This window comes from Lynx rufus, unplaced genomic scaffold (assembly GCF_022079265.1).
Source record: "Lynx rufus isolate CCGP_SWC_20201006 ecotype Redwood Valley unplaced genomic scaffold, mLynRuf1.p SCAF_9, whole genome shotgun sequence".
Classification (NCBI taxonomy): domain Eukaryota; kingdom Metazoa; phylum Chordata; class Mammalia; order Carnivora; family Felidae; genus Lynx; species Lynx rufus.
Genome location: NW_025814897.1, coordinates 109,276,333 through 109,297,299, shown reverse-complemented (window position 1 = coordinate 109,297,299; position 20,967 = coordinate 109,276,333). Strand labels below are relative to the sequence as shown.

At 50.2% G+C, this 20,967-nt stretch overlaps 2 protein-coding genes across 2 annotated transcripts; one reads left to right on the top strand and one right to left on the bottom strand.

Annotated features, from left to right (window-relative positions):
• The first annotated feature begins 966 nt into the window (after positions 1 to 966).
• On the top strand, positions 967 to 4,526 carry CFL1 (cofilin 1). The gene is made up of 4 exons (XM_047071454.1): positions 967 to 1,068; positions 3,002 to 3,309; positions 3,589 to 3,665; positions 3,882 to 4,526. Exons 1-4 carry the CDS (start codon positions 1,066 to 1,068, stop codon positions 3,992 to 3,994), a joined length of 501 nt encoding a protein of 166 aa, XP_046927410.1. The 5' UTR covers positions 967 to 1,065; the 3' UTR covers positions 3,995 to 4,526.
• A 1,306-nt stretch (positions 4,527 to 5,832) lies between these two features.
• Positions 5,833 to 18,409, bottom strand: SNX32 (sorting nexin 32). Its single transcript, XM_047071772.1, has 13 exons — positions 18,374 to 18,409; positions 9,713 to 9,817; positions 9,210 to 9,320; positions 8,942 to 9,063; positions 8,641 to 8,764; positions 8,377 to 8,481; positions 8,077 to 8,182; positions 7,827 to 7,902; positions 7,525 to 7,564; positions 6,695 to 6,781; positions 6,422 to 6,581; positions 6,256 to 6,341; positions 5,833 to 5,923 (listed from the first exon to the last, which is right to left on the bottom strand). Exons 1-13 carry the CDS (start codon positions 18,407 to 18,409, stop codon positions 5,870 to 5,872), a joined length of 1,212 nt encoding a protein of 403 aa, XP_046927728.1. The 3' UTR covers positions 5,833 to 5,869.
• Between the last annotated feature and the right edge of the window lie 2,558 nt (positions 18,410 to 20,967).

Genomic DNA, 20,967 nt, shown 5'->3' with positions numbered 1-20,967 from the left:
TCCATGCCCCCAGTTCCCTTGTTTGCGACTCTTTATGTGTTTCTGTAGAGCTTATGGCCATTGTCATTGTTCGAGGCCAACGAAAACTCCCGTACCCTCATCCGTTTTGTTTAAAACATAGGCCCACACAAAGCTGTGTCTTAATTCTCCCGGGTATTAAGTTAGACGTAAGCCTGGCTATCAACTCGAGAACGAGAGTCAAGTCTGGTTTAATATCTATTTCCCCTTTTCACTGTGTCTAGCACAAAATCTTTGAATTGAATTGATCGCACAAAACCGTGCCCTTCTCCCTTTATTGTTCCGTGAATTTGTCAGACATCTTTTAAAAAAAAGGACAAAGCTCTATTTTCAAAGACTTCCTTGTAGCCTTTCCCTGTTTTTTTTCCCCCTGGTTTTTTTTTTTCTTGTTCTAATTTAATCGAAGTTGCAGATAGCCTTTTCTCAGTATGCAAGTGGCTTTGCACATGAAGGGTGCTCAAGAAATTTTTTATTGAATTGAAGACGCCTTACACTTTCTATTCTCCTTGCTCTAGGACTGGATTCCAGGTCAATGAATAAGTTGCTTCAATTCAGAAAAGCAAAATATTAACTCAAAATTTTCAGACCAGAAAGTGCCAAGATGGATCTTAGGAAACAGTTTCGCTGCGGATAAAGAGCGGCGAGGTCGACGACTCATTTTCGGGTCCCATTACCTAGAGCCGGGGCCCTTTGCTCAGCTGAGCGTTTCCTGGAAAATTGGGCCAATGGGCGCGCTCTCCGTGCCATGGCCCCGCCCCTCTTGGCTGCCTCGGACTACGTTTCCCAGCATGCAATGTGGCGCTGGGAGGCCTGCTGGCGAAAAAGACTCCGTTACCCAGCGAGCCCGAGAACAGCGCAGGACCCTTGGACTTCACTTCCCGTCGGCCCGTGGGGAGGGCGCCGGAAGCCCGCCCCGCCCCTCATTGTGCGGCTCATACTAAACGGAAGGGGCCGGGAGAGGCCGCGTTCAGTCGGATCCCGGCAGCAGCTGCAGCGGCTCTTGTCTTTTCTGACTCTCCTTGCTATCTCCCTTTCGCTTCCGGAAACATGGTGAGCAGCAGGCCATGGCGACTGAGGGGTGGTGGCTGCGAGTCGGTCTGCGCGCGGGGGGGGGGAAGGGGGAGCGACGTCGGCACCCCCTCCCCCAGCGCCCCGGGCGGGATGAGGGTCTCGGACTGAGGGGCGGGCGGCGTTGGGACGCGCGTGCGCGCCCGCGGGCGCTGGGGAGGGCCGCCTCGGACGACGCTCGCGCGCCCCCTGGACTCCCTTCCCCTCCCCCACCGCGCTGGTGCGCTCGCGCGGACACCGACTGTGGGGGAGGGGTCCGTGGCGCGCGCGCGCCCGCCCCTCGCGGAGCCGCCGGGGACGCGCGCCGAGGCAAGTCGGTTCACGGGGGCGCGCGTTCGATAGGAGCATGCGGCATCGGAACTCGGCCCGGGGGGCGGCGAAGGAAAAGCGCGCGAGCGGTCTTGGCGCGCGCACCCCACCCAAGGGCTGTTCCTGTCTCCGCGTCACCCTCCCTCGACTGGCGGGTCTGTCTCGAGAGCAGGTGGCAAGGATGTCTGCACCCAGGAGGGGCGGGGGCGTTGGGCCAATGGAGATGCGAGGGCGTCGGGGTCCAGGCACTGGCGATTGGAATCGGGGGCTTGCACCGCGCGACACGGAGCCGCGGGTTTGCACCGCGGAGATCACCGTTCTGATCGGTAGCGAGGGAGCCCACAAAGCGATCAGGGTTGTGTGCTCCGTACATCCGGCAAAGGCTGGAACGGCGCAGTCGGCCGGCGCGTGCGCATACGCTCAGGCCCCTCCGCTGGGCCCGAAGCCCTGGACCAGCGGGGCCTTCGGCTCTCCCGGATGGGGCCTGAGGGTGGAGCCGAGTTTGGGGAAGTGACCCAGGCGGGCACCGCCCGGAAACCACCCCGCCCGCCCCATGTTCGGCCCCAGGGCTAAGAGAACTGAAGGTTGTGTAACTTGCCCAAGGCTCCAGCCGGCAGCGGACGGGGCTGATAACGCCGGTCGGTAAAAGCGATTCCTTGGGGTTGAGGCCCTGGGGGTGCTACTGCCTCCGGGCACAGCTTTCTCGCCCGGACGGGCCGGGCCCTGGCGAGCACTTTTCTCCGCCTACTCCGGAAGCGGCGGAGTCACGTGGCCGGCTTCTGCAGTTCCGGGAGTGGGGGGCACAGCTGATTTCACTGTGGGCGGTAGACCCTCTCGTGTTGAGGGTGTCCCCCAGGATGGCCCAAAATAGACGTTTAAGAAGCTTTCGGGGTCCGTGGGCACTTGGGTTTGGCCTGCTAACTTCTATCAGCGATCTTGGGGTCCTGCATTTTTCCGGGAGGACAGGAAGGTTATGGGGTAGGGCCTTAATTAGGGATTGTGATTTCTGCTTTGGTTGAAGAAGACCTCGGCAAGAAAGAGGATGGTTTGTGTAACAACTGCATTGAGTAGTTCTGAAAGACTTAGCGAGGGTTGTTGAACTCATTGGTGTCTCACCTACCATTGTGGTTCTGTTTGCAGAAGAGGTGGCTATCTATGACTTGAGTACCTGGGTCCCCTTTCCCTATGTGTGAAGTTTTGAGTCAGCACTTTTATCCAGGAACTGAGATTGAGTACTTTAAGAAAACGAGTCAGTAGCTTGTGGGTTCTTTTAATTCTGGGCTCACATCAAAGCCAAGGTTCTGGTCTTCACAGGTCTGCAGTTTCTAGGCTGTAAGATGTTCGGTGGGGGAGGATGATGTTGAATTCGATGATTAGAGGTCTCTTCTGTGATTGCCATTCTGGGGTTGTGTCCTGTCTAGTTCTTGGACAGTGGCTTGGGTGGGAAAATGGTGACATTTATCTTGGGAAGGGGATTGATGAGCTCTTGGGGCTGAGGACCATATTTGTTGGCATCTATACAGATCTCCTAAGATTGCAAAGAAGGGACTTTACAGGGAGTCCCAGAAATCTTTCGTTTGTAAAGTATATGTGGCTCATTCTCCAGGCCTCTGGTGTGGCAGTCTCTGATGGTGTCATCAAAGTGTTCAATGACATGAAGGTTCGTAAGTCCTCAACACCAGAGGAGGTGAAGAAGCGCAAGAAGGCGGTACTCTTCTGCCTGAGTGAGGACAAGAAGAACATCATCCTGGAGGAGGGCAAGGAGATCCTGGTGGGTGATGTGGGCCAGACTGTAGACGATCCCTACGCCACCTTTGTCAAGATGCTGCCAGACAAGGACTGCCGCTATGCCCTCTATGATGCCACCTACGAGACCAAGGAGAGCAAGAAGGAGGACCTGGTGTTTATCTTCTGGTGAGACCCTCATGCAGGCACTGCCTCCTGTCACCTGCCCCAGCCCCGCCCCACTCTTCCTTCTCAGTATTCAGCTTCTGTGGCTCCTGGTTAACCCAGAGGTGTGTGTGTTTGGGGGGAGGGTGTTGGAACGAAACACTGGTCAGAGAGGAACTTGATAAAAGCTTGAAAGCTGAGGACCAGTTCAGGGGGTTCTTGAGGTCCTCTCCCACTTGAGGGCACTTGCTAGACTCCAAGAGGGAATTTTGTCGCATGTTCTCTGACTCTGTTTCCCTCCAGGGCACCTGAATGTGCACCCCTCAAGAGCAAAATGATTTATGCCAGCTCCAAGGACGCCATCAAGAAGAAGCTGACGGGTAAGGGCCGGCATTGGTGCCATGTGCCTCTTCACTCAGGCTTTGGCTGCAGGTGGGGGGTGAATGGCATGGTATACAAGATACCTCCCCCTCCTCTCCCCCGCCTGCTGGAACGTAACCTTGTCCCTACCATCTGTTCTGATTGGCTCCTTCCCAGCCCCGACTTCCCCTCCCCCAGTGCATCCTGCTCACAGATGCTCTCATTCTTCCTCACAGGGATCAAGCATGAATTACAAGCAAACTGCTACGAGGAGGTCAAGGACCGCTGCACCCTGGCCGAGAAACTGGGGGGCAGCGCCGTCATCTCCCTGGAGGGCAAGCCTTTGTGAGCCCCCTCCAGCCCCCTGCCTGGAGCATCTGGCAGCCCCAGACCTGCCCGTGGGGGTTGCAGGCTGCCCCCTTCCTGCCAGACCGGAGGGGCTGGGGGGATCCCAGCAGGGGGAGGGCAATCCCTTCGCCCCAGTTGCCAAACAGCCCCCTCACCCCCTGGACCTTCCTCCTCCCTCCATCCCTGACGGTTCTGGCGTTCCCAAACTGCTTTTGATCTTCTGATTCCTCTTGGGTTGAAGCAGACCAAGTTCCCCCCAGGCACCCCAGTTTGGGGGGGGCCTGTATTTTTTTTAACGATGCCCCAATTCCCCACCTGTTCCTCCCTTTTCCCATGCTGCCAACTTCTAACCGCAATAGTGACTCTGTGCTTGTCTGTTTAGTTCTGTGTATAAATGGAATGTTGTGGAGATGACCCCTCCTCGCGCCGCTGGTTCCCCTCCCTTTTGCCCCTGGTCTTCGCCACTCATGGAGGCAGGACCAGTAAGGGACCTTCAATTAAAAAAAAAACAAACACACACACGACAATAAAAAGGCTCACTAATGGGATGTTTGTTTCAGGGTTGGGGCCCCAGGGACCTTGGGGGGGGGGGGAGGTGTGCTGAGATAATGAGCAGCATCTCTTTTCTATACCAGAGCTCCACCCACCCCCTCCTCACTTGGCCCCAGCAACTGGCAGAGCCTCCCTCTGACACTCCTAGGTGGTGCCACAGCTGGTGCCAAACTGGCTGTTGAGGTGGCTGAGCCAGGGCGCACCTGCTGCCAGTCACAGGAGTCCCTTGAGCAGAAGGGGCTTCGTGCTTGAGCTCTTAAGCCCATAGCATTTCCACGGGTGGGTCCCTGGTCGCTGAGACCCATTCCCTGACTCCCCGCTCAGTCCTGCCTAATGGAGGCTATGAGCTTGCAAGTTACAAATTGCCTGTTGAGCTGTTTAGTCTGTCTGCGAGGTTTTCTTTGGTTTTTCTCTACCTTCTTTCATGGATGGCTGATTCATCTGTGAGGGCTGGGTGCAGTGGCTGCTGTGAGTCAGAAGCCAAGTTAAGCCTTTGGCCTCCTGCAGGTGGGACTGAAGTCCAGGGTGGGGCCGAGCCAGGTAGAGCCCAGGACTTCAGACCCAAGTGTCTTGGGTCCCACCTCCCTGTGTTTAATCAAGAGGGTGTTGGCTGTGGCCCTGAGCCTTCTGCCGATATTGCTGCTGGCTCTCCAACCTGTACTTTGGGTTTTCACCTGCCTAGGAGGTAAAAGTATCCTAGAAGTTGTACCCTGAGGGTGTGGATGCAGGATTATAGTTCCCCACTCCCAGTCACCTGAACTGGAGGGAAAAAAGCCTCGGTGTTAAAGCTGGTCCCTTAGTTCCTTGGAGCTTGCCAGTATCCAAGAGGGAAGCAGGAAGGAGTAGTTACCTTTGAGGACACGGGGGGGGGGGGGGGGGGGTTACCCAGGGTCTGGTCTCCATAGTACCCTGGTGAATCTGGGCCCTGGAGCTGTGGGAAGTGAGGACAAACGCCTCCTTGTAGCAAGAACCAAGTTCTTTATTTGTGAACAGGATGGGGACAAATGAACTCTGGGGGTGGGATGGGGGACAAGGTGTGGGGGCTGCCCCTTGGTCCCCAGGAGAGGAGGGAGGTCCAGGTCCCAGGCCTCCCCAAAGCTGGGGTTCTGCTTACCTGTGACCAAGGATGGTACTCATGCTGCCCTATCTTCCTTTTGTAGGACCTGACACCTTTGGGTGGGAGTAGGGCTTGGGCTTGCCCTTACCCTGGGAGGTCATGGGGCCTGGCTAGTGGCTGCTGTGGGGGTGGCATCTTGTTGGGGTGAGAAGGGTGGGGGGGGGGGGCTCTTGCCACTAAAAGGCCCCAGAGCAGGCTCTGGCTGCTCTAAGGCTCCCCCTTGAGCGCGACAAGGGTGTTCCGGAGAAGGAGGGTGCTGGCCTGCATAGGAGAGAGGTCCTTGATGCCCCCCCCCAACGCCCTGCCACCCTGCTCCCTGCTTCAGGGTGCTCCTCTTCCCACACCTCCTGTCCCTTCCATCCTTGCATTCTTATTCTCAGCAATAACGGCCACCATTTGTTGAGGGCTTACTGCTGATGGTGATAAGGGAAGGGGTCCTGGTGCAAGAGGAAACCTGGCCCTGAACCTCAACTGGGGCTGCTCAAGGTCCACCTCCCCCTTGACACATACTTGCAAGCATTTGGCAAGAATCTAGAGGTCTGGGAGTGGATGGCAGAGGGACAGCAAGACGGCCCGGAGGCCGGAGGGCTCACCTTAGCGTGTTTGAGCTCCAGCTCTGCCAACTCGATGAGGTTCTTGCGGAAGGAGGACACACGGCGGGACTTGAAATCCATGAGCTCTGGGGAGGAGGGGGGAGAAGTGGGGACCCTGGCAGGGTAGGCTGCCCAGTGGCAGGGGTTGCGGAGCCATGGGGTTTACCCTGCTTGGCTGAGTCAGAGAGGCGTTCGAAGCGTCGGCAGCACAGTTGCTGGTTGCTCTCCGCGGTCCGCACCTCCCGGTTCCTAGTACGTGCCTTGTCCAGTGCCTTGTTGGCGTTCTCGTAGTCGGCCAGCGCCCGCAGCCGCCGGTACAGCAGGTCCTGGGGCCAGCAGGGGCACGGGATCACTGGTGCCCACGGCCTCGCCTGCCTGCCCTCCCCTGTTGCTCCTGCTGTTCTCCAGCCCTGAGGTTTGCTCCGGGGCCACGTCTCACCTTGGCCGCCTGTGAGTCTCGCATGTAGTATCTCAGCATGTCTGACAGCTTGAGGTCCTCGTCAGAGGCCACTCGGCCTTCCAGCTTCTGAATCAGGAAGTTTGGAGGCTGGGGAGGGAGCTTACAGAGGGGCAGCTAAGGGCTGGGGTACTGCTGCTCATCTTAATATCAGAGAGTCACTGGATAACCACTCTAGGTCAAACCCTGATATTCAGGGGAGCAGGCCAAGGAAAACCACTAAAGAGTGGCATCTGATCTGGATCTTGGGAAGGAATTAAGACAACAGCCAAAGGCGCTGTAGGTGTGCAAGCCTAGTATGTGTTCATGAGTTTAGTGGGGGCACTTGGACGGTGGTGGTTGGATCCTGAAAGGCCTAAAATGCAAGCTAAGAACTTCGGGCTTTGTATTTGGGGCAGTTTCTGGAAGCGGCGTGGTCACTGAAGGGCCTTGAGCAGGGAAGAGATGTGATCCAACACATTTTAGAAAGACCGGCACGCTGCAGTGACTCTTGGAGAAGAGGAAGTGTGTGTCTGGGGCAGGATGTTGGCGATGCAGTGCAGCCTGCTAGAGGCACGTGGCACATCCTTGTAAATGCCTTGGCAACCCTGGTGCCCACCCCCTCCCCTAACGCCACACACGCACTTGAGGCTGGATCCCTGTCCCCACTCCCCCTCAATAGGGTTTAACTAACGGTGAGTCCAGGGTACCGCTGGGTCCAAGTCATCACCGAACATTCCAAAATGACCCTGGAGCTTTCTCCATTTTCAGGACTCTTTTGTCCCCTGCAAAGGATCGTTGGGTGCCCTTCCAATACAGGAAGCAGTACTCACCCTTAGTCGTTCAAAGAGTTCTGCCAATTTGAGGAAGCTCCTAGGAGGCAGCGGGGAAGAGTTAGGGCAGAGATCTTGAGGGGGTGTTGCTTAAAGCCTCCCACCCTAAAGCCTCCCTTAGCACTCGCACCCCCCACCCCGCCCTTGGGGAAATCTCCCTCACTTCTCCCAAATCCCAGCAGGAAGGAACTTCTGCACCTCCCACCTACAGCCCATAGTAGGTTTCCACAGTGACCCCTAGTGGGTAGACACAGTATTACAGGCATAGAGAGAGGGCAGGAGGGGTGAGAGGGAGTCCTCACGTCTTTAGCTGGTTGACTTCCTGTGTTCCCAGACTGCTCAGTGCAGCGGAGATAGGGATATAATCATCTGCCAGGCCTGTTGGGGAACAACCCTCCATCAGAGTCCCTTGGTCTGCACATCAAGCCCCACCCCTGGTGTTTGTGGTCATAGTGAGACCCGGGGCACTTCCTGCTCTCTTTTCTCCCTGCAGGGAGTAGGAATGCCGGCGAGAGGGGGCGGAGAACCCAGAATCCCTTGGGCCCTGCATACACTTGTGGGACTGCATGACACGGTCTGCCCGCAGGCAGGCATCCCGGATCCGGGTGTGGTACTCCAGCAGGAAGGTCCTCTCATGCTCAAAGAAGTCATCCACCTCCTAAGGGAGCCAGACGGGAGCCCCTTATACCGAGTCAGCAGGAGCACGGCACCCATGGACATGCAAGGGTAGCACAATCTCCTTCTAGGCCACGCCCCCACCAGCGGTTTCCCTCCCCCAGCCACCCTAGGCCTCAATCTTTGCTGTGGACTTGAGGGCCTGGGTGGAATCTGCAGAGGGCCCCCACGGGTCACCTTGAGCCCTGACATGCTGGTGATGAGGGCTTCATCCGCAGACTTCACGATATTCCTCAGAAATCCCCCAAGGAGCTCCTTCCTGTTCTTTCCTCGGACACTGAGCTGAAGCACACATGGGGAGAGTGTGATGTTGGGGAGGGCATTTGCACTTCCCACCCCAGGCACATGCCACTTGTGGAGCTGACGAGACAGAGGCTTGAGCCCACCTCGCGTCGTGCCCCCTGCCCCCGAGGGTGACCCCAGTGCTCTGGCCCAGCTCACATCCTGGCCATATTCCAAAAAGACAAAGAAGTTGTGGTCTCGACGCAGGGTGGGGTGGGCCGCCAGGCGTTGCAGAAAGACCTCATGCATCGCGACTGTCTTCTTGAAGATTGCCAGGTACTCCCTGCAGAAAATGGCAGGAAGCTCAAGGCCCTGCGAGGCTCTGCTGGGTCTCCTGCCCCTCAGAAGCCCTGGGGTCAGAGGCCAGGGTCTCCATCCACAGGTGATGAAATCCTAGGACTCTCAGGAAGGGGGTGGGCCTGGGGCTCCGTCACAGACAAGGAAAGGCCGTGACACTCACGCTTCCAGCTCCTGCTTCATTTTGGCAAACTCTTCCCGCGTGATGGAGCTGTCCCCCTCGCCCAACTTCTGCAGCTTTTCCCTCGAAGCCTCAAAGTCTGGCCTTGGAGGGGCTGGGGGGATCTGCCCAAGGGAGGGACAGAGCTGGGAGGTTCTCTCGTTGCTGAGAAGGCCATCCCCGGCACGGCGAAGCGTGGCCCGGTCTTCTATCCCCATCCAAGCACCCGGGCCTGCCCCTCACAACCCCAGCCCGCCCTGCCCCTCCTCACAATGAGGCCGGCGTACTCCTCATTTTCCACGTAGGCATCGTGGAGCCAGATGAACTCCTCGTGCTGCCGCACAACTGAGAATTCCGTCTGGGCGAAGTGAGGGAGGCAGCTCTGGAAGCCGAGAAGCCTGTCTGAGGTGTCTCTCCTCCCCTCCCAAACCCTGCACCCATCAAGCATCCTGGGCACCCACTTTTGGGCTTCCCCAATCCCACATCCCAGGTGAGGCCCAAGGTGGGCCTTGGTGGCTTGGCCGTCCATGATGTCACTCGGGATGATGGACGGGGGGAGGGTTAGGACTTGGGGCCAGAGGCAAACGGCCAGCTGGAGACTAGACAAGATGCTTGCTTTCTCAGAGGGGCAGGGGGCAGGGGCCAGGTTGAGGAACAGGGCCCGAAGTCTCTGTCGGCATCTGCCCACCACCCCCTGGGGCAAGCAAAGGCTGGGGGCAGCAGGCTCCTCAGGCAGGCATCCGAACTGCCCTCTTGCTCCCCTGGCAGCCTCACCTTGGTTTGAACAGTGAATTTCACCTTGTCCCGCTCACTCACTGCATCAGAGATCTCCACCTGTAAGGAGCTGTCTCCCTGCGGGTCCACTGATATGGAGGAGGGCTGCCGGGGAGGGGAGGTTTCGGACATGACTGACCACAGCCCCTTACCCGCATCCTCACCTCTGACTTCAGGTCCTCCTGCAAAGCCCACCTCAGCAGCACTGCTTCTCCAATGCCCTGGGGTCACCAGCTACCCCTAGAGGGATCCTGATAAGTCACGGCTCGGGGCCTTACCGTTACTACAACACTTTCCCACACTTCCAACCTCAGAAGCAGCCAGAATGCTCCCCATTTCAGAGACACGGAAGCAGACCACCAGAGAGGTGAAATAACTTTTCTGAAATCACACAGCTGCAAAGTGGCAGGACCAGATGTGAACCCAGTGTCTCAATTCCAGACCCCCAAATCCTTTCTTAGCTACCAGCTTACCTCTTCCCCAGCTGGTTACTTCAGGTACCCTTTCATCAGGGCCTAAAGAGAGTTAGATAAGATGTTCTCGCCCCCTTTTGAGGGGTTCCTGAGACCATTCACCGCTTTTAGTCCCAAGAGGCATTGGCTTGTGGGCAAAGCGGGTGCATTTCTCTAAGGGAAAAGATCCGCGAGGCATGAAACTACGAGTTCATTCTTGCACCGAGCTTTTCAACACACATTTATTGAACACCTACTATGTCTACACCACTGTGCCAAGTGAAGGGGAAGAGGCCATTCTACCCTCAAGAATTGCTTGCCAGTATATACATATACATATACATATACATATACATATACATATACGTATACGTATACGTGTGTGTGTGTGTGTGTGTGTGTGTGTGTGTGTGTATGTATATATAAACTGGCACCTTCCCACCTCTCACATCCAGGGGTCTCACTCTCTCCTCTCACAGGCTTTGGCACATATTTAGCACATACTATGGACGACTGACTTTTACCACCCTAGATTATTTTGCCCTGGCCTTAAACTTCACGTAAATGAAGTAGACACCATTGTTTCCATGTTCCTTCATGACATCCATCTATGTTGCTGAGTGCACTAGTAACTCTTTCACTGCTGTGTAGTATTCCATATGAATATATCAGAGTTTACGTATCTATTCTCCTTGAGTATAGATACTCAAGGCTCTCCTTGAGCATAGATACTCTCCTGTGAGTAAGGCTTCCATGAACAGTCTTGCGTATGTCTTTTGAGGAACCTAAGTACTCATTTCTGCTGGGTATGAGAATTGTTTGGTCACAGGGTGGGCGTGTGTTTATTAAATGCTATCACAGATACTGCCAGTTTTTCAAGGTGATCATGCAAATTTATACTCCTGCCAGCACTGTTTGGAAGTTCCAGTCGCACAACACCCCTGCCAATACTTAGAGTTGTTAGTCCTTTTTATATTAGCTATACTGGTGGAGGTATGATAATCGTGCATTGTGGTTTTAACCTGTATTTCCTGATGAGGAATGATGATGAACATCATTTTATGAACCTATTGGCCATTTGGACATCTTTTGTCAAGTGCCTATTCAAGTCTTTTGCTTCATCCCTACCCTCTTCTTTTAAAAATCAGATTGTCTTTTTTTAATTATTAATTTGTAGGAACTCTTTATATACTCTGGAGACAAGCCCTTTGTCAGTTATATGTGTTGTCAATATGTGTTCTCAATAGTATATCTCCTATTCTTTGGTTTCCTTTTTACTCTCCTAATGGCTTATAATTCTACGAGCTCCAATATGTCAGTCTTTTCTTTTATGATTAAGGGTTTTTGTGTACTCTTGAAGAGATTTTGCCTACCCCCAGGTCATAAAGATAAAGATATTCTCCTATTTTTTCTTCTTCTAGAAATTAATAGTTTTAGCTTTTACATTTATGTCTATGATCCACTTTCAATTCATTTTGTATACAGTGTAAGGTATGGGTTGTGACTCATTTTTGCCATATAAATAGCCAGCCATTTTAGCACTATTTGTTTAAAAAAAGACTATTCTGGGGCGCCTGGGGGCTCAGTCGGTTAAGCGTCCGACTTTGGCTCAGGTCATGATCTCACGGTCTGTGAGTTCGAGCCCCACGTCGGGCTCTGTGCTGACAGCTCAGAGCCTGGAGCCTGTTTCCGATTCTGTGTCTCCCTCTCTCTCTGCCCCTCCCCTGTTCATGCTCTGTCTCTCTCTGTCTCAAAAATAAATAAACGTCAAAAAATTTTTTTAAAAAAATAAAAAAAGATTTTTTTAAGTTTATTTAAGTAATCTCTACACCCAACATGGGGCTTGGACTCATGACCTCGAGATCAAGAGCCGCATGCTCTTCTGATTGTGCCAGTCAGGTGGCCTAAAAAGACTATCTTTTGATTGATTTGCTTTGGTGCACATCTTGGTAGAAAATAAATGGACTTCATAAATGTTATCAGCTCTGTACTCTACATGTCTGTACTTCTGATATCATACTGTCTTGATGATTGTAATTGACAGACAAACTTGAAATCAAATAGAATTTACTTTCTTCATTTTCAAAATCATTTTGGCTATTATAGGTCTTTGCATTTATGTATAAATTGTAGAACCAGCTTTGTTAATTTCCACCCAAAAAGCCTGCTGGGATTTTGATTGAGATTAAATTCAATCTATAGATCAATTTGGGAAGGATATACATTTTTACAATGTTGATTCTTCCAATCCATCAACATGAAATAGCCTTCCAATTATTTAGGTCTTCTTTAATTTTTCTCAGTAATGTTCTGGAGTGTTCTCTGTAAAGGTTTTGCACATCTTTTGTTACATTCATTCCTAGGTATTTTATGATTTATTATTTTTTTACATTTTAAAATATTTATTTGTTTTTGAGAGACAGGAACACAGAGCATGAGCAGGGGAGGGGCAGAGAGAAGGAGACACAGGATCTGAGGCAGGTTCCAGGCTCTGAGCTGTCAGCACAGAGCCCGACGCGGGACTTGAACTCACGAACCGTGAGATCATGACCTGAGCCAAAGTTGGAGGCTTAACTGACTGATCCACCCAGGTGCCCCATGATTTTTTATTATTGTTGCTATTTTAAATGCGATTTTTAAAAATTTCATTTCCTAATTATTTGTTGCTAGTATGTAGAAACACACAATTGATTTTTATATCCCTTGTGTCCAAAAACCTTGCTAAATTTACATACTACTTTTAATAGCTTGTAGATTATTTTGGATTTCGTCCCTATACAAGCCTACGATATAAAATAATGATAGTTTTAGTTTTTCCTTTCCAACCTTTATACCTTTTCTTTCTTTTTCTTGCCTTATTGCACTTGCTAGAACCTCTGCAGAAGTGGTGACCTGGTGAAAAAGGAAATCCTTGACTTGTTTCTGATCTCAGAGGGAATGCATTCAAAATGTGAGCCTGAAGATGTTTTCAGATGCCCTATCAGATCAGTGAGACTCCCTTCTATGCCTAGTTTGGTAAGAGTGTTGATTTTTATCAATGTTTCCTCCCTTTATTGCGATATCATATGGGTTCTCCTGTTATTCTGTGTATGTGCTTAATTTCACTGATTAATGTTCAATTATTAAGCCACCCTGCATTCCTGGAATAAAGCCTTCATCATGAAGTACTATGTTTTTATATATTGCTTATTCAACTTGATAATATTTTGTGATTTTTCCATTTATGTTCACAAGAGATGTTAACCTATATTTTTCCTTTCTTTTAATGATTTCAACAGGTATTTTTGTGTGTGTGTGGTAAAATACACATAACACAGAAGATTCATTTTGACCATTTTTAAGCAGTTTATTGGTATTAAGTATATTCACAGTGTTGTGCAACCATCACCACCACCCGCCTCCTCTTGACAGGTTTTTGTATCAAGGTTATGTTATTCTTCTAAAATAAGTTGGAATTGTGCCTTCTATTTCTGCTTTTGGAATAATTTATATAAGAATGGTATTAGTTTTTCTTTAATGTTTCAAAAGAATTCACATGTGAAATGATATGAGCTTAGAGAGGTAGTTTTGAACACTTTTAAATGATAGATTTACTTCCTATAATAGACATAGGACTATTCAGATTTTAATGTTTATTATTTTTGAAGGAGAGAGAGAGAGAGAGAATGCAAGTGGAGGAGGGGCAGAGAGCAAGAAGGGACACAGAATCTGAAACAGGCTCCAGGCTCTGAGCTGTCAGCACAGAGCCCAACACGGGGCTCAAACTCAGGAATGAGTGAGATCATGACCTGAGCCAAAATCAGATGCTTAACTGACTAAGCCACCCAGGTACCCCAGGGACTATTCAGACTTTCTAATTTTGGTGTCAGGTTTGGTAAGTTGCACTTTTCAAGTAGTTTGTCCATTTTATTTGAATTCTCTCATTTGTTGGCATAAACTTGTTCTTAAAAACTCTATCTTTTTGGGGCGCCTGGGTGGCGCAGTCGGTTAAGCGTCCGACTTCAGCCAGGTCACGATCTCGCGGTCCATGAGTTCGAGCCCCGCGTCGGGCTCTGGGCTGATGGCTCAGAGCCTGGAGCCTGTTTCCGATTCTGTGTCTCCCTCTCTCTCTGACCCTCCCCCGTTCATGCTCTGTCTCTCTCTGTCCCAAAAATAAATAAACGTTGAAAAAAAAATTAAAAAAAAAAACTCTATCTTTTTAATGTCTGAAACATCTCTATCAATGTGCACTTTTATCACTCCTGGTTTTGGTAATTAATATTTTCTCTGTTCCTTCCTCTCAGTCTCCCTCTTGCTCTGTCTCTATCAGTCTTGCTACAAGTTTATCAATTTTTTTAGTTTATTTATTTATTTATTTATTTATTTATTTATTTATTTAGAGAGACGGGGGAGAGAGAGATTGTGGGATTCTATTTCACGTTTGAATCTCATGAACCATTAGAATGACCTGAACCAAAATCAAGAGTCAAACGCTTAACCGACTGAGCCACCCAGGTACCCCAGAAGTTAATCATTAAAAAAAAAGTTTAGGGGCGCCTGGGTGGCTTGGTCGGCTAAGCGTCCGACTTCGGCTCAGGTCATGATCTCACAGTCAGTGAGTTCGAGCCCCGCGTCGGGCTCTGTGCTGACAGCTCAGAGCCTGGAGGCTGTTTCAGATTCTGTGTCTCCCTCTCTCTCTGACCCTCCCCCGTTCATGCTCTGTCTCTCTCTGTCTCAAAAATAAATAAATGTTAAAAAAAATTTTTTTTAATTTTATTTATTTATTGTGTGTGTGAGAGAGAGAGCATGAGGAGGGAGGGGGCAGAGAGAGAGAGGGAGAGAGAGAGAATCCCAAGTAGGCTCTGCATTGTCAGTGTGGAGCCTGAGGTGGGGTTTGAACTCACAATCTATGAGATTGTGACTTGAGCCGAAACCAAGAATTGGACACTTAACCGACTGACCCACCCAGGCACTCCTGGAAGTGTATCAATTTATATTAGTATTTTCAAAAAACTATTTTTGGCATTATTGAGTTTCTATATTTGTATATTTATCATCTATTAATTGATTTCTGCTCTTTATTATTTCCTTCCTTTTTCTTTCTTGGGGTTTCAATTGCTCTTCTCTTTCCAGTTTCTTGAGATTGAAATTTAGGTCATTGACTTTTCAACCTTTATTCTTTTCTAACATATGCATTTGGCGGTATAAATTTCCCTCTGGATACTGCTTTAGCTATATCTCATGAGTTTTGATATATCATATTTTCAAGACAATTTCTTTAAAAAACTAATGTTAATTATAATTTCTTCTTTGACCTGTGCATTATTTAGAAGCATGATGCTTACTTTCCAAATATTTTGGAATCTTTTTGATTCTTTAATCCTACTGGGACAGAGATCTCATTCTGTATGATTTCAATGTTTCAAACCTTGTTGATACTTGCTTTATAGCCAAACATATAATGTATTTTGGTAAATGTTTCAGGTGCACTTGAGAAGAATTGTTTTCTGCAGTTGTTGGGTACAGAGCTCTACATAAACCAATTAGATCAATTAGATTAATCATGGTATTTTAAAGCCTCAAATCCTTACATATTTTTTTTTGTTTTTTTGTTCTAACACTTGAGAGAGTTGTGTTAAACCTATAATTGTAATTGTGGGTTTGTCTATTTCTCCTTTTAATTCAATAATCTTTTACTTTGCATATTTTGAAATGATGTTATTAGTTGCATATAAATTTAGGACTGTTTTATCTTCCTGTTGACTTGACTCCTTAATCATTATAAAATGTCCCTCTTTATTTCTAGTAATACTTTTTGTCTTAGAATCTACTTTGTCTGAAATTAATATAGCCATGCCAGCATTCTTTTGGTTAGCATTCTTTTTGTATCCTTATAAAGTATGTCTTTTTTAACTGAGTATAGTTGTCTTTAAAAAGTCCAGTCTGGGGTGGCTGGGTAGCTCAGTTGGTTGAGCATCTGATTCTTGATTTCAGCTCAGGTCATGATCACAGGGTCTTGGGATCGAGCCCCGCATTGGGCTCTGTAATGAACGTGGAGCCTGCTTGGGATTCTCTCTCTCTCTCTGTCTCTCTCCCCCACTCATGCTCTCTCTATATATAAATAAATAAATAAAAATTTTAAATGTTTATTATTTTGAGAGAGACAGACAGAATGTGAGTGGGGGAGGGACAGAGAGAAAGGGAAATATAGAATCCAAAGCAGGCTCCAGCCACAGGGCCAGATGTGGGGCTCAAACCCATGGACCATGAGATCATGACTTTGGCTGAAGTTGGCTGCTTAACTGACTGAGCCATCTAGGCACCCCAATAAATAAATAAATGAATAAAAAAATAAATATCCAATCTGAAAAAAAATCCAATCTGAATTTTTTTATTTTAATGTTTATTTATTTTTGAAGGAGAGAGAGAGAGAGCATGAGTGGGAGGGGGGAGCTGAGAGAGAGACAGAAGGGGGGAGGGGCAAGAGAGAGGGAGAGAGAGAATCCCAAGCAGGCTCTGCGCTGTCAGCATAGGGCCCAATGTGGGGCTTGATCCCACAATACTGAAATCATGACCGGAGCTGAAATCAAGTCAGACGCTTAACGCACTGAGACATCCAGGTGCCTCTGATTTTTTTTTTAAAGTAACCTACGGCACCTGCATGGCTCAGTCGGTCAAATTTCCACCTTGGGCTCAGGTCATGATCTCACAGTTCGTGGGCTCAAGCCCTGCATTGCGCTCTGTGCTGACAGCTCAGAGCCTGGAACCTGCTTCAGATCCTGTATCTCCCTCTCTCTCTCTGCCCCTCCCCTGCTCTCTCTCTCTCAAAAATAAATAAACGTAAAGTAACCTTACACCCAAGGTAGGGTGCAAACTCACAACCCCGAGATCAAGAGTCACATGCTCTACCGATTAAGCCAGCCAGGCACCCCCTGAATATGTTTTTAATGGACTGTTTGGTCTATTTATAATTATTGTAATTACTGATATAGGCTACTAACTTGCTATCTTGCCTTTTGGGTGGTTTTTTTTTTTTTTTTTTGGCTCATCTATTTTTTGTTCCTTTATCCTTTCTTTCTTGCCTTCTGTTAGATTAGTCAAGTATTTTTGCATTATTTCATTTTATCTTCTATTATATTTTTATTTACATCTTCATTTAGTATTCTTTTCGTCTCTGTTTAAAGGAGAACCTTAGAGAAGGCAATGCTTACTCTAGAGGACATGATCTAATGGAGGACATTCAGAGAGTCTGGCACTTACAAAGTTTGAGGATGCACCCATCAGTTTGATAGCCCAGTACACATCCCATATAATAACAGTTATAACAACAACGGTAACAACAGCTAACACTTATACTTGAGCTTCCTATATGCCAGGCACTGATCTAAGCGTCTTACATATATTAATTAATTTAACCATGAAGACGAACATAGATAAACACTGAAACACATATTTTCTCCTCCATACTTTGTCTCTCTCAGGCCTTCTCACCTCTACGAACTCCACTTGAACCCCACTCCTCACTTTCTGGCTTCTACAACATCCCCAGGGCAGGCTCCTTTTGTGTCCAACCGCGATCCCCCCAACACACACAATCTGGCTCAGTGGTACAATGGGCCCCTAAGTCTCCTGTATCCCCCCTGCTGCCTTAGTATCTCTGTTCTAACCTGTACTGTTTGGTAACTGCTTGAGGGAGAGAGGACTTCAGGGATGGACCACAGCTACTCCATCCCTGTCCTCAGCCACAGCCCACCATGCACATACCTCCAACTCTCAAAAGTGTGCACCCCCGTGAGCCCAAGGATGCTCAACAACTATTTGTTGAACGAAATCAAGAGGAAAGGGTGAAGAATTCATGATCTTATGTTACATGAACACGAATACACAAGTGAAGCCATTAGTGTTGAACCAGATTCCTTCCTGGGCAAAGAAGTGTACTCCATTCCCTTCTCAATCCCTCCTTCCTCTCCTTCCCCGGTAAGCCAGAACCTGGGGAGGGAGGAGAGGAGTGGCAGTGCCGGTCCCTTTCCACCTGGCAGGGCAAAGGTAAACCCTGCCTCCTTTGGCCCCATGCAGGTGCCACAGACGCGCCCCACCCCCTTGCTCAGGTCTCTCCTCTAGCTCACGCGTGCGCGCGAACACACGCACACACGCCCCACTCCCTGATTGGGCATCATTGGGTATCATGGAGTGAGGTGGAGGTTGGGAGGGGATTTGCGTTTTCCTTTACCTTGTTCTCCTTCCCAGCCTCTTGACGCCCTTCCATCACCCTCCTTCGTGGCTGCAGCACGCAACTATTCCGCGGCCGGCCACTGTCCGCGCGCTCCCGCAGCTTCGTCCCCGATAACTCGCCGGTTGCACGGGACTCGATCAGCTGACGGAGACACGTTCCCCTCCCTGCCCGGAGTCACCTGGAGTCAGGCGTGCTTCCCACCCGTTCCCTAGCAGCCGCGCCTTTTGATTGGGTGTCAGGTTCACCGTGAGCGACATCATTGGCTGCAACGCCTGTCGTTCCTGTGCTTGGCCCCAGCTTTTAAGGGGGCAGCGCGGGACCGAGAGGGCCGGGAATCGGCGACTGCGTGGGGGCCGGGGTCGGGGGTTCTGGGGTTGCGGAGGCCTCGTGCCACGTCAGCCCCCGCCCCCAGGCTGGCAGTGAGCCGCGCGCCGCAGCTCCGGGCCGCGGCGCCAACGGCCTCGCGCGATCTGCGCGTGCGCACTAGCTCAGTCGCGCGCCCTCCAGGCGGTGGGCAAGGCGGCGGGCTAGTGGGCAAGGGTGGTAGGGTGGCAGGGTGGGAGGGTGGGGGAGGGCTGGGGGAGGGAATGGGGAGCAGGGGTGGGTGGTGGGCCAGGGACGAGGGTGAGGGGTAATGTCTGTGGAGAAAGGGGTTCCGTTAGACTCTTCGCTCTGGGGTATGAGGGATGTGCGGGGTAAGCAGCCCAGAGCAGTGAGGGGACGCGGCAAGGCTCGAGGCCAGGCCCGGGGTCACGGGCGGTCGCACCTGGAGCCAGGAAGCAGAGGGGCGCAGATTCAGCGAGAAAAATTGTGGGTGCCCTGGAACGGGCTCGTTGTGATCGGGAAGAGAATGGAGCTCCTGGGTAGAAATACACAAAAGCCTAGGATGTGGGGCCCCAAGCTTGACTCTGAGAGCTGGAGACTGGACGGTGTGGAAAAGAGGGTCTTGAAAGAGAAGTCAGGCCAGAGTCAGGAAAGGATGGATGTGAAGCTACTGCCCAGTGTAGTAGGTGCATCACAGGCTTCAGCAGGTTTGGGGAAAAGCAGCCCAAGGGAGATGTGGGGAAAGCAAGAACTCAGAGGCAAAATAGGCGCTGAATCTGAAGGTGCAGGCACTACAGCAGGGTCTAGGATGGGGTCTGGTTTTAAAGACAGGTTGAAGGTTACTGGGGTACGGACCAGCGGAGAGGACTTGAGATCCAGGGGATATACACTAGGGCAGAATGAGGAGGAGCTGAGGTCTGGTGGAGAGAAGTTGAGGTCAAGTAGAGAGAGGCTGAGGTCAAGTGGAGGGAAGCTGAGGTCAAGTGGAGAGAAGCTGAGTCTGAGTGGACGAAAGCTGAGTCTGACTGGAGAGAAGCTGGGGTCAAGTGGAGAGAACCAGGGATCCCTGGGAGAGAAGCTGGGAACTAGTGGAGAGGATTTGAGATCCACTGGAGATAAACTGCAGTCAAGTGCAGAAAAGCTGGGGCCTAGTGGAGAGAAGCTGGAGGATTCAGGAATGGGGAGCATAAATGAAGAGAGTATTGAAAGGTTGATAGAAGTTACTGGTGCTGAGATGGAAATTCCTGTTGAAAGAGTGGAAGGGAATGATGAGCTCGAAGGGGCTAAGGAGGCGGGAATTGAGGAGGATGTCTTGGATGGGATGAATGATATTGCTGATGAATCTGTTTCCGTGGAAGAGAAAGAGGTTATAGGTGAAGGTAGTGGTGAATGAGGCAGATGAAGGACTGAAGCTAAAGAAAGAAAGGGAAGCAGATAGAGGAAGTGTTGCAAGTCAAAAAGGAGACATTAAGAGCCAAGCAGAGCATTATTGACCCTGAAGAAGTAAACACGAGAGAGGAAAGGAGAGCACGGGAATGAAGAGCTTCTGGGGTTGAAGGTGGAGGCCAGGGCCAATGGAAACAAAGAAGGGTGAGAAAAAGGGAAATGGGAACATTTTGAGGAGAAAGGAAAGATCTGAAAATGTGTTGATCAGTAGAGGACAAGTGGAGATTGGTTTCTTGGAGAAGAGCTGTGACTTGTAGGGAAATGTTTGAGAAGGGGATTTGGGACGGGCTAGAAGATTTTGTTTAATGTGTGATTGGGTTTACGAGATCCAGAAGAATGCATAGTGAGAAAAATGGAAAATTACAGAAGGACAAAGGATAGGTAATGGAGGTTGTGAAGGAAGAAGCAAGCTGGAGCGAGCAAAGAAAACTTCTCAAAGAGGATCCTGAAGAAGAATGAGGGGCTCCAAAGTGACCAAGGCAAGAGCAAAGAAAATGAGGGAAGAAAAAAAAAAAGTAAGAAGTCAAATCCCATCATAATGATTATGTTTGTTGGGTTTGAAAGTTATTTCCTTTACTCTTTCTATAATGTATGCCCTCCCATGTAAGCCAGTTTTGCAATGTGATGGGACAGGCCTCTTGCAGGGCCCCGTACATCTGGACCAGGCTCATCCTCATGGATCTTCCGTCTAACTAGCCCCCAAATGTATCCAGAATAATTGCTGGCCTCCACTATTTCAGTCACTTCACCATGATCACCATTTCCATGGGTTTCCCTCCCCTTCGCACATCAAATTCGAGTTGCTCATACTCAATTTGAAG

Excerpts from the sequence above, each read along its gene's own strand:
- SNX32 (XM_047071772.1), bottom strand. The coding sequence starts at position 18,409 with ATGGAAGGGCGTCAAGAGGCTGGGAAGGAGAACAAG. Across the intron at positions 6,782-7,524 it reads AACTCTTTGAACGACTAAGG|AAGCTGGAAGGCCGAGTGGC; the intron begins GTGAGTACTGCT and ends TTCCTGATTCAG. Across the intron at positions 5,924-6,255 it reads TGGAGCTCAAACACGCTAAG|GCCAGCACCCTCCTTCTCCG; the intron begins GTGAGCCCTCCG and ends TCTCCTATGCAG.
- CFL1 (XM_047071454.1), top strand. Across the intron at positions 3,310-3,588 it reads GACCTGGTGTTTATCTTCTG|GGCACCTGAATGTGCACCCC; the intron begins GTGAGACCCTCA and ends GTTTCCCTCCAG. Across the intron at positions 3,666-3,881 it reads CATCAAGAAGAAGCTGACGG|GGATCAAGCATGAATTACAA; the intron begins GTAAGGGCCGGC and ends TCTTCCTCACAG.